The sequence below is a fragment of the Heterodontus francisci genome, chromosome 7, assembly GCF_036365525.1.
Source record: "Heterodontus francisci isolate sHetFra1 chromosome 7, sHetFra1.hap1, whole genome shotgun sequence".
Taxonomy (NCBI): domain Eukaryota; kingdom Metazoa; phylum Chordata; class Chondrichthyes; order Heterodontiformes; family Heterodontidae; genus Heterodontus; species Heterodontus francisci.
Window position 1 is genome coordinate 11,431,291 of NC_090377.1, and position 12,058 is coordinate 11,443,348.

Genomic DNA, 12,058 nt, shown 5'->3' on the forward strand with positions numbered 1-12,058 from the left:
CTGCTCTTGTAGCCACGGTATTTATATGGCTACTCCAGTTTCTGGTCAATGGTAGCCCCTGGGATGTTGATAGTGGGGGATTCAGCGATGTCAATGCCATTGAATGTCAAGGGGAGATGGTTAGATTCTCTCTTGTTGGAGTTGGTCATTGCCTGGCACTTGTGTGGAGCAAATGTTACTTGCCACTTATCAGCTCCAGCTTGGATATTGTCCAGGTCATGCTGCATTTCTACATGGACTGCTTCAATATCTGAGGAGTCACGAATGGTGCTGAACACTGTGCAATCATCAGCGAACATCCTCACTTCTGACCTTATGATTGAAGGAACGTCATTGATGAAGCAGCTGAAGCTGGTTGGGCCTAGGACACTACCCTGAGGAACTCCTGCAGTGATGTCCTGGAGCTCAGATGATTGACCTCCAACAACCACAACCATCTTCCTTTGCGCTAGGTATGACTCCAACCAGCGGAGAGTTTTCCCCCTGATTCCCATTGACCTCAGTTTTGCTAGGGCTCCTTGATGCCATACTCGGTCAAGTGCTGCCTTGATGTCAACAGCAGTCACTCTCACCTCAACTCTTGAGTTCAGCTCTTTTGTCCATGTTTGAACCAAGGCTGTAATGAGGTCAGGAACTGAGTGGCCCTGGCGGAACCCAAACTGAGCGTCACTGAGCAGGTTATTGCTAAGCAAGTGCCGCTTGATGGCACTGTTGATGGCACCTTCCATCACTTTACTGATGATTGAGAGTAGGCTGATGTGGCGGTAATTGGCCGGGTTCAACTTGTCCTGCTTTTTGTGTACAGGACATAACTGGGCAATTTTCCACATTGCAGGGTAGATGCCAGTGTTGTAGCTGTACTGGAACAGCTTGGCTAGGGGCACGGCAAGTTCTGGAGCACAGGCCTTCAGTTGCTGGACTGTTGTCAGGGCCCATAACCTTTGCAGAATCCAGTGCCTTCAGTCGTTTCTTGATATCACGCGGAGTGAATCGAATTGGCTGAAGTCTGGCATCTGTAATGCTGGGGACTGCAGGAGGATGTCGAGATGGATGATCAACTCGGCACTTCTGGCTGAAGATTGTTGCAAATGCTTCAACCTTATCTTTCGCCTCTTTCGCACTGATGTGCTGGGCTCCCCCATCATTGAGGATGGGGATATTTGTGGAGCCACCTCCTCCTGTTAGTTGTTTAATTGTCCACCACCATTCACGGCTGGATGTGGCAGGATTGCAGAGCTTATATCTGATCCGTTGGTTATGGGATCGCTTAGCTCTGTCTATTGCATGCTGCTTACGCAGTTTGGCATGCAGATAGTCCTGTGTTGTAGTTTCACCAGGTTGACACCTCATTTTGAGGTATGCCTGGTGCTGCTCCTGGTATGCCCTCCTGCACTCTTCATTGAACCAGGGTTGGTCTCCTGGCTTGATGGTAATGGTAGAGGGGGGGATATGCCGGGCCATGAGGTTACTGATTATGGTTGAGTACAATTCTGCTGCTGATGATGGCCCACAGCACCTCATGGATGCTCAGTTTGGGATTGCTAGATCTGTTTGAAATCTATCCCATTTAGCACGGTGATAGTGCCACCCCAACACGATGGAGGGTATCCTCAATGTGAAGGCGGGACTTCGTCTCCACAAGGACTGTGGGGTGGTTACTTCTACCAATACTGTCATGGACAGATGCATCTGCGGCAGGCAGATTAGTGAGGATGAGGTCAAGTATGTTTTTCCCTTGCCACCTGCCGCAGATTCAGTCTAGCAGCTATGTTCTTTCGGACTCGGCCAGCAGTAGTGCTACCGAGTCACTCTTGGTGATGGACATTGAAGTCCCCCCCCCCCCCACCCAGAGTACATTCTGTGCCCTTGCCACCCTCAGTGCTTCCTTCAAGTGGTGTTCAACATGCAGGAGTACTGATTCATCAGCTGAGGGAGGGCAGTAGGTGATAATCAGCAGGAGGTCTCCTTGCCCATGTTTGACTTGATGCCTTGAGACTTCATGGGATCCAGAGTCGATGTTGAGGACTCCCAGGGCAACTCCCTCCCTACTGTAGACCACTGTGCCGCCACCTCTGCTGGGTCTGTCCTGTCGGTGGGACAGGATATAACCAGGGATAGTGATGGCAGTGTCTGGGACGTTGGCTGTAAGGTATAATTCTGTGAGTATGACTATGTCAGGCTGTTGCTTGACTGGCCTGTGGGACAGTTCTCCCAACTTTGGCGCAAGCCCCCAGATGTTAGTAAGGAGGACTTTGCAGGGACGACAGGGCTGGGTTTGCCATTGTCAGTGTCAGGTGGTCTGTCCAGTTTCATTTCTTTTTATTGACTTCATAGCGGTTAGATACAATTGAGTGGCTTGAGTGGACAATGGAATGGAGTCCTTACAGGACTTTGCTTCACATGGTCCATCTCTGACACTTCCCTTCCCTTCCTCGACTTCTCTGTCTCCATCTCTGGGGATAGGCTGTCTACTAATATTCATTATAAGCCCACCGGCACCCACACGTACCTCAACTACACTTCCTCACACCCTGCCTCCTGTAAGGACTCCATTCCATTCTCCCAGTTTTTCTGTCTCCGACACATCTGCTCTGATGATGCTACCTTCCATGACAGCGCTTCTGATATGTCTTCCCTTTTGCTCAACCGGGGATTCCCCTCCACTGTGGTTGACAGGACCCTCAACCGTGTCTGGCCCATTTCCCGCATCTCTACCCTCACCCCTTCCCCTCCCTCCCAGAACCGTGACAGGGTTCCCCTTGTCCTCACTTTCCACCCCATCAGTCTCCATATCCAAAGGATCATCCTCCGCCATTTCCGCCACCTCCACCGTGATGCCACTACCAAACACATCTTCCCCTCCCTTCCCCTGTCAGCATTCCGAAGGGATCATTCCCTCCGCGACACCCTGGTCCACTCCTCCATTATCCCCACCACCTGGTCCCCTTCCCCCGGCACCTTCCCCTGCAATCGCAGGAAGTGTAATACCTGCCCACTTTCCTCCTCTGTCCTCAATATCCAAGGCCTCAAACACTCCTTTTCAGGTGAAGCAGCGATTTACTTGTACTTCTTTCAATGTAGTATACTGTATTCACTGCTCACAATGTGGCCTCCTCTACATTGGGGAGACCAAGCGCAGACTGGGTGACCGCTCTGTGGAACACCTCCGCTCAGTCCGCAAGCAGGACCCCGAGCTTCCGGTTGCTTGCCATTTCAACACTCCCCCCTGCTCTCATGCTCACATCTCTGTCCTGGGATTGCTGCAGTGTTCCAGTGAACATCAACACAAGCTCAAGGAACAGCATCTCATTTACCGATTAGGCAAGCTACAGCCTGCCGGACTGAACATTGAGTTCAATAATTTCAGAGCATAACAGGCCCCCCATTTTATGTTTAGTTATTTTTTTCTTTTTTCTTTGGTTATTTTATTTTAGTTTGTTTCTACTGTGCCTGTTTCACTGTTTCTGTTTTTAATTTTTTTTTTATAATGCTTGCGCTTGGAGTGTTTGTGCTTTACAATCAATTCACACCCTCTCTGTACTGACGCTTTGTCTTTCAGCACACCATTAACATACCATTTGCCTTTGTTCCCTGACCTTCTGGTCAGTTATTCTCTGTGACCTTGTCCTATCAACACCTTCTCTTTTGTTATCTCTTGCCCAACCCCGCTTTACTTACTTAAAACCTTTTATATTTCTAATATTTGTCAGTTCTGTTGAAGGGTCACTGACCTGAAACATTAACTCTACTTCTCTCTGCACAGTTCTTTGAGGAAGTGACAAAGTTGATTGATGAGGGAAGGGCTGTCGATGTCATATACATGGACTTCAGTAAGGCGTTTGATAAGGTTCCCCATGGCAGGCTGATGGAGAAAGTGAAGGCGCATGGGGTCCAAGGTGTACTAGCTAGATGGATAAAGAACTGGCTGGGCAACAGGAGACAGAGAGTAGCAGTAGAAGGGAGTTTCTCAAAATGGAGACGTGTGACCAGTGGTGTTCCACAGGGATCCGTGCTGGGACCACTGTTGTTTATGATATACATTAATGATTTGGAGGAAAGTATAGGTGGACTGATTAGCAAGTTTGCAGATGACACTAAGATTGGTGGAGTAGCAGATAGTGAAGGGGACTGTCAGAGAATACAGCAGAATATAGATAGATTGGAGAGTTGGGCAGAGAAATGGCAGATGGAGTTCAATCAGAGCAAATGCGAGGTGATGCATTTTGGAAGATCCAATTCAAGAGTGAACTATACAGTAAATGGAAAAGTCCTGGGGAAAATTGATGTCCAGAGAGATTTGGGTGTTCAGGTCCACTGTTCCCTGAAGGTGGCAACGCAGGTAAATAGAGTGGTCAAGAAGGCATACGGCATGCTTTCCTTCATCGGACGGGGTATTGAGTACAAGAGTTGGCAGGTCATGTTACAGTTGTATAGGACTTTGGTTCGGCCACATTTGGAATACTGCGTGCAGCTCTGGTCGCCACATTACCAAAAGGATGTGGATGCTTTGGAGAGGGTGCAGAGGAGATTCACCAGGATGTTGCCTGGTATGGAGGGCGCTAGCTATGAAGAGAGGTTGAGTAGATTAGGATTATTTTCATTAGAAAGACGGAGGTTGAGGGGGGACCTGATTGAGGTGTACAAAATCATGAGAGGTATAGACAGGGTGGAATAGCAAGAGGCTTTTTCCCAGAGTGGGGGATTCAATTACTAGAGGACACGAGTTCAAAGTGAAAGGGGAAAAGTTTAGGGGGATATGCGTGGAAAGTTCTTTACGCAGAGGGTGGTGGGTGCCTGGAACGCGTTGCCAGCGGAGGTGGTAGATGCGGGCACGATGGCGTCTTTGAAGATGTATCTAGACAGATACATGAATGGACAGGAAGAAAAGAGATACAGACCCTTAGAAAATAGGCGACATGTTTAGATAGAGGATCTGGATCGGCGCAGGCTTGGAGGGCCGAAGGGCCTGTTCCTGTGCTGTAATTTTCTTTGTTCTTTGTTTTGTTCTGGATGCTGCCAGACCTGCTGAGTATTTCCAGCATTTCTTGTTTTTATATACACTATAGGTATTGGGTGTACACTGTAGGGCTGGGTACACACTATGGGTGTTGGGTATGCACTAGAGGGGCTGGGTATATGCCATGGGGGTTGGGTAAACACTATTAGATAGAAAATTGGTTGGCAGACAGGAAACAAAGAGTAGGGATAAATGGGTCTTTTTCCGAATAGCAGGCAATGACTAGTGGGGTACCGCAGGGATCGTTGCTAGGACCCCAGCTATTCACAATATACATTAATGATTTAGAGGAGGGAATCATATGTAATATCTCCAAATTTGCAGATGACACAAAACTGGGTGGGAGGGTGAGTAGTGAGGAGGATGCAGAGAGGCATCAGGGTGATTTGGACAAGTTGAGTGAGTGGGCAAATGCATGGCAGATGCAGTATAATGTGGATAAATGTGAGGTTATCCACTTTGGTAGCAAAAACAGGAAGGAAGATTATTATCTGAATGGCTATAAACTGAGAGAGGGGAATATGCAACGAGACCTGGGTGTTCTCGTACACTAGTCGCTGAAGGTAAGCGTGCAGGTGCAACAGGCGGTAAAAAAGGCAAATGGTATGTTGGCCTTCATAGCAAGAGGATTCGAGTACAGGAGCAGGGATGTCTTGCTGCAATTATACAGGGCCTTGGTGAGGCCACACCTGGAATATTGTGTGCAGTTTGGTCTCCTTATCTGAGGAAGGATGTTCTTGCTATAGAGGGAGTGCAGCAAAGGTTTACCAGACTGATTCCTGGGATGGCGGGACTGACGTATGAGGAGAGATTGAGTGAGTTAGGATTATATTCACTGGAGTTCAGAAGAGTGAGGGGGGATCTCATAGAAACCTATAAAATTCTAACAGGACTTGATAGGGTAGATTCAGGAAGGATGTTCCCGATGGTGGGGGAGTCCAGGACCAGGGGTCATAGTCTAAGGATACGGGGTAAACCTTTCAGGACTGAGATGAGGAGAAATTTCTTCACCCAGAGAGTGGTGAGCCTGTGGAATTCGCTACCACAGAAAGCAGTTGAGGCCAAAACATTGTATGTTTTCAAGAAGGAGTTAGATATAGCTCTTGGGTCTAAAGGGATCAATGGGTATAGGGGCGAAAGCGGGAACATGTTACTGAGTTGGATGATCAGGCATGATCATAATGAATGGCGGACTCGAAGGGCCGAATGGCCTACTCCTGCTCCTATTTTCTATGTTTCTATGTATTGGCGTTGGGTATGCACCACAAGGAAGCAGCTGAGCTGATGGCTAGACGAGCATCTGTCCAAATCCACTGTCTATCTGAGCTGGAGATACATCCATGGGGTTAACACTCTCGCTGTTCCCCAACGCACCTTGGGACATTAAAATAAAAGCAAAATACTGCAGATGCTGGAGATCTGAAATAAAAAGTGCTGGAAATACTCAACAGGTCTGGCAGCATCTGTGGAGAGAGAAACAGAGTTAAAAATTCAGGACAATAACCTTCTCATGAAGGGTCACTGACCTGAAACGTTAACTCGGTTTCTCTCTCCACAGATGCTGCCGGACCTGCTGAGTGTTTCCAGCACTTTCTGAATTTTCTTACACCTCAGGACAGTGCGTGCCCTTTGCTGGGTGACTCATCACACCAGCACAGCCTGAGTCCCAGAGAACACACTGCAAGCTGGTCAACACAATGAAAGGTTACAGATCCACTCTTTCCGAAACAACCTTTCATAAAAGGAGCTGTTTCCAATGGCAGATGCACAGCTTTGAGGTGATGTCCAAAATAAAAACAGAGCTGACGTGAGGATAAACAATTTTTTACACGAGTGGTTAGGATTTGGAATGCAATGCCTGATAGGGTGGTGGAAGCAGACTCAATAGTAGCTTTGAAAACAGAACTGGATAAATACTTGATGGAGAAAAAATTTCAGGGCAATGGGGAAAGAGCTGGGGAATGGAACAAACTAGGCTGCTCTTTGAAAGAGCGGGCACAGACTCAAGGGGCCGAATGGCCTCTTACTGTGCTGTAATGTTCTATGATTCTGTATAGATATGGTCTGTATGTTGCTCCTTGATATTTCATGGTCATTTAAGGTAAAGACATGGTAGGAGTCCTTCAGTCCATGCGGGTCTCTGATTTGGTCCCAAATCTGTTCTGACCTGGCTGTCCTCAGCTTTGGGAGGGGTGGGGGTAAACTATAGTTGCCCTCAGCGCCCTTAAATTGGGCAATGCCAATTCAACCAGTGTTCTTGCTCCTGATCGCTACCCGTTGAGGACAGTATCAAGGTAGCAGTGTAACCACCGTGATGAAATTGCCTCCCAACACTCACACATGAAGAATGAGAGCCTCAGTGGGGTACAAACCTAAATGTAAAAACTTTATAAAGCTCTGGTTTGGCCACAACTGCAGTATTGTGTGCAGTTCTGGTCACCACGCTTTAGGAAGGATGTGAGGGTCCTTGAGAGGGTGCAGGGGAGATTTACCAGAATGGTTCCAGGGATGAGGGATTTTGGCTACAAGGTTAGGTTGGAGAAGCTGGGTTTTTCTCCTTGGAGCAAAGGAAATTGAGGGGGAGATTTGATAGAATCATCGAGTGATTACAACACAGAAGGAGGCCATTTCGCCATCGTGTCCATGCCGGCTCTCTGTTAGAGATAGAGGTGTACAAGATTCTGACAGGTATAGATAAGGTAGACAAAGAAAATCTGCTCTCATTAGCTGATCGGACAAGGACTAGGGGACACAGATTGAAGGTTTTGGGCAAGAGATGCAGGTGGGGATGTGAGGAAGAGTGGTAATGACCTGGAACTGACTGCCCACCTGGATGAATTTCAAAAGGAAGTTGGATGGGCACTTAAGGGAAATAAACTTGCAGAGCTACAGGGATAGAGTGGGGGAATGGGACTGACTGGATTGCTTTTTACAGAGAGCTGGCATGGACTCGATGAGCCGAATGGACTCCTTGACTCTATATTCTTAGAATCATAGAGACTTACGGTGCAGGAGGCCATGCAGCCCTTCATACCTGTGCTGGCTGTTTGTCCCACACCCACACCTTTTTGTCTGGAACTCTGCAAGTTTGTCATTCTCATGTTCCCAATCCCGACACCTCTGAGTGAAAAACTATCTCCTCATCTCCCCTCTAGACTGTTTGTCAATGATTTTAAATCTATGATCTCTGGTTATTGAGCCACTCCCCAGAGGGAATAGTTTTTCCCTATCAAAACCTTTCATCATCTTGAAAACCTCTATTAGGTCACCTCTTAATAGGATTGGAGGTTACAAAAATGGGGAGTGGGCGAGGCAATGGAGGGATTTGAGAACAAGGATGAGAATTTTTTTTTAAATCGAGGTGTTGGGGGACCAGGAGTCAATGTAGGTCATTGAGCACAGTGGGTGATGGGTGAACGGGACTGGGTGCGAGTTAGGGTACGGGCAGCAGAGTTTTGGATGAGCTCAGGTTTATTGTGGGTGGAAGCTGGGAGACCGGCCAAGAGAATGTTGGAATAGTCGAGTGCGGAGGTAACCAAGGTATGGGTGAGGATTTCAGCAGCTGATGAGCTGGTGTGTTTCACGCTACCTCCTTATGTTTGACTGCAGGTGAGGACCTGGAGGATGAACCTGTACACCTTTATCCAGCTGATCTGTATCATCATTCTTTGGGTCATCAAATCCACCATCATCTCCCTGGCATTCCCATTTTTCCTGATCTTGACAGTACCCACGCGGCTCTACCTGCTGCCGAGAATTTTCAAAGAGCAGGAACTGATGGCGGTGAGTAATTTTCGCGAGTTGCTATTTTGTGTCAATTGGGCCTGTTCTCACTGGACAAGAGAAGGTTTGTGTGATGATATGATTGTTGATTGTCAGCTTCTCAAGGGACTGGAGAATTTAGACTATGGATAGTCTCTTCTACTTTGTCTGGAACAGTAGAACCAGAGGACACGGCCTGAGCTTGAGGGGGGGAAATCTGCAGAAATTTTTCAGTGAGTGAGCGGCTAGTCTATGGAACAGACTCCTTCGGGAGATGGTGCCGGCAGTTAGTATTGATGCATTCCAATGTAAATTAGATAGATTTCTTTCAGAAAATGACATTCTGGCATTACAGTACGGGAGTAATTTGAGATCTGACATATGGCTCAGGAGGAACGATGTTTGAATCGATGTTTGTCAAAGTTCTCCAGCACTGGGGGTTTTCCTCAGCTCAGTCTGGGTCTGTTGTCGACTCACTGATAGAGATCGATCGCTGTCATTGGTCAACAACCCCCATTATCGTTGTATCATGTGACTACATGGATGGTTAGAAGGTGAACAAGATGGACCTTGGTCTGTTTTCTTCCAACAATTCCAAGGCTCCCATGTTCTGTTCTCTTCCCTTCCCATGCTACTTCCTGTAACAGGGTTCAAGTGGCATATATCTGCCGCCCGGTATTTCCACCATTCCTCATCAGCACCAATTTGCATTGAGAGATCCTTTCCAGAAAGTAAGATTATTTAGATAGCACCTTTCACAACATCAAGATATCCCAAACTGCTTCACAGCCAATGAAGCCACCTGAAAATTCCCTTCCAAGTCACACACCATCCTGACTTGGAACTATATCGCCGTTCCTTCACTGTCGCTGGGTCACAATCCTGGAACTCCCTTCCTAACAGCACTGTGGGTGTACCCACACCACACGGACTGCAGTGGTTCAGGAAGGCAGCTCACCATCACCTTCTCAAGGGCAATTAGAAATGGGCAATAAATGCTGTCCTAGCCAGTGACGCCCACATCCCATGAATCAAGAAAAAGCAATTTTTTTGAAGTGTAGTTACTGTTGTAATGTCAGAAAAATGGCAGCCAATTTGTGCACAGCAAGATCCCACAAACAGCAATATGATAATGACTAGATACTCCCTTTTTTTAAAGATGTGGGTTGAGGAATAAGTATTGGCCCCAGGGAGAACTCCTCTGGAAAATACAATCTGTCATTTATTTTATGCCACCTAAGGGGGTAGATGGGGCCTCAGTTTAACATCGCATCTGAAAGGCAGCACCTCTGACAGTGCAGCACTCCCTCAGTACTGTACTAGGAATGGTTAGCCTGGATTTTATGTCTCTAAAGTGGGTTTTGAACCCACAACCTTCTGATCTAGAGGTAAGAGTGCTACCCACTGAGCCACCATTGAATTAATTGGCAGCAGGAAAGCAGCTGTGAGCATGTAGCCCTTTGTCGCTCATTAAAAAAATGCTTTACTTGTTTTTTGTATCCGCCCCCCTCACAGCTGGATTCTGAAGAAATACATCCAAACTTCGATGAAGATGGACAGGATGAATACAGTGAGTTGCACATGCCCCTGTGACATGGAGCGAGGGATGGACCTCCGCCTCCCCTCTACTCCCTCAACACATCCCCCTCCTCCCCTCCCCCTCCTCCCCTCCTCCTGACCCACCTAATTCCTTCCTATTCCTCCTTCCCCGCAACCCCAGCTATTTCTCACACCCCCACTCCTCCTCCGACCCACTCTCTCCTCCCAGACCGCCTGCCCCTACCCCCACTGCTCCTCCTCCTCACCCTCTTCTCCCCTTCCTCCTCCCTCACCCCTTCCACCTCCTCCTCCACCCTCCACTCCCTCCTCCTCTCCCCACCTGCCCATCATCTGCTGCCGCTGGGACAGAGTGGGTGACTGCAGTACAGCTGAATCTCCATTATCCTCTGCGACGAGTTCATGTGAGCTGGAAGGAGAAGGAGAGAGAGTGAGAGAGACAGAGTGAGACGGAGAGAGAGAGAGGGAGAGAGAGAGCGCCTGCCGGTACTGACCAATGACCTCCCTCAAGAGGGTCAACAGGAGATCTCAGTCCCTGCATGAGGAACGTTGAAGAAGATCCCAAAACAAAAGCCAAGATGGGCAGCAGTCGTATTTTCCTAATTGCAACTGTTGGTTTATTTTATATTAAGTATAAACTCTTGATTAGCAAAACAGAACAAAAATCTCCTCACGCACAAACTTTACTTGCTATAAAAATATAACTGAGTGTCTTATATAAATGGCTGACTGGTAATGTCCATTCAGGTCATTACTCCTTGGATATAGCAGTTGAGGATGTGGAGCTCGGCTGTTCAGCCCCACTCGATGGGAAAGATTCTCCATCTCTGACTTGTACTTGCATTGATCGAGCATCCTTGACCAGTAAAACACCTCAAGTTGCTTCCCAGGAACGTTACCAGTCAAAAATGTGACACTGAGCCACGTATGGGATATTAGGACAGGCGACTTTGACCAAGGTTGGTTTTAATGAGCGTCTTAAAGGAGGAGAGAGCGGCAGAGAGCGGTGAAGAGGTTTAGGGAGGGAATTCCAGAGCTTAGGGCCCAGGCAGCTGAAGGCACGGCCGCCAATGGTGGAGCGATTAAAATCGGGGGATGGGCAAGAGGCCAGAATCAGAGGAATGCAGACATCTCGGAGGGTTGTGAGGCTGGAGGAGATTACAGAGATAGGGAGGGGCAAGGCCATGGAGGGATTTGAAAACAAGGATGAAAATGTTAAAATCGAGCTTTTGTCGGACTGGGGGCCAATGTAGGCCAGCGAACACAGGGGGGGGTGATGGGTGAACGGGACTCTGTCTGAGTTAAAACGGGAGGGGGGGGGGGCGGGGGAGGGAGGTGAGGTGGCAGCAGAGATTTAGATGAGCTCATGTTTATGGAGGGTGGAAAATGGGAGGCTGGTTCAGATAGCATTGGAATAGTCTCTTGACAACCTACCACACTCCGTTATTTCAGTCCCATCTTTAGGTAATTTAAAGGGTCAGACTATCTCAGTGTGGATAATGAATTGAATGAAGCTCCTGTTATACATAACAAGAAATAGGAGCAGAAGGAGGCCATTCGGCCCTTCGTGCCTGCTCCTCTATTCCCGCTAGCTCCTGCACTCTGACTATCTTCTTTGGCTTTCCATTTCCGAGAGGGATGGGCAGACGAGGGAGAGAAACACTAAAGGTTCTCTCCCGGGGTTGAACTGTCACTTTGGGAGAGGCTCTCTCCGTGGGCTGA

The 12,058-nt window shown here is 48.0% G+C and overlaps 1 protein-coding gene across 3 annotated transcripts in view; it reads left to right on the plus strand.

The window, feature by feature from the left end:
* Positions 1-11,586, plus strand: part of LOC137371845 (anion exchange protein 3-like) — a 562,339-nt gene extending 550,753 nt beyond the window's left edge. For 2 of the 3 annotated variants that reach the window (XM_068034785.1, XM_068034786.1), the window contains 2 exons: positions 8,627-8,800; positions 10,295-11,586. In XM_068034785.1, coding sequence (XP_067890886.1) covers positions 8,627-8,800; positions 10,295-10,372 — 252 coding nt within the window. In that variant the 3' untranslated portion in view covers positions 10,373-11,586. The remainder of the gene's footprint in view (positions 1-8,626; positions 8,801-10,294) is intronic. The other variant, XM_068034787.1, reaches the window with a different exon arrangement.
* Positions 11,587-12,058: the final 472 nt, after the last annotated feature.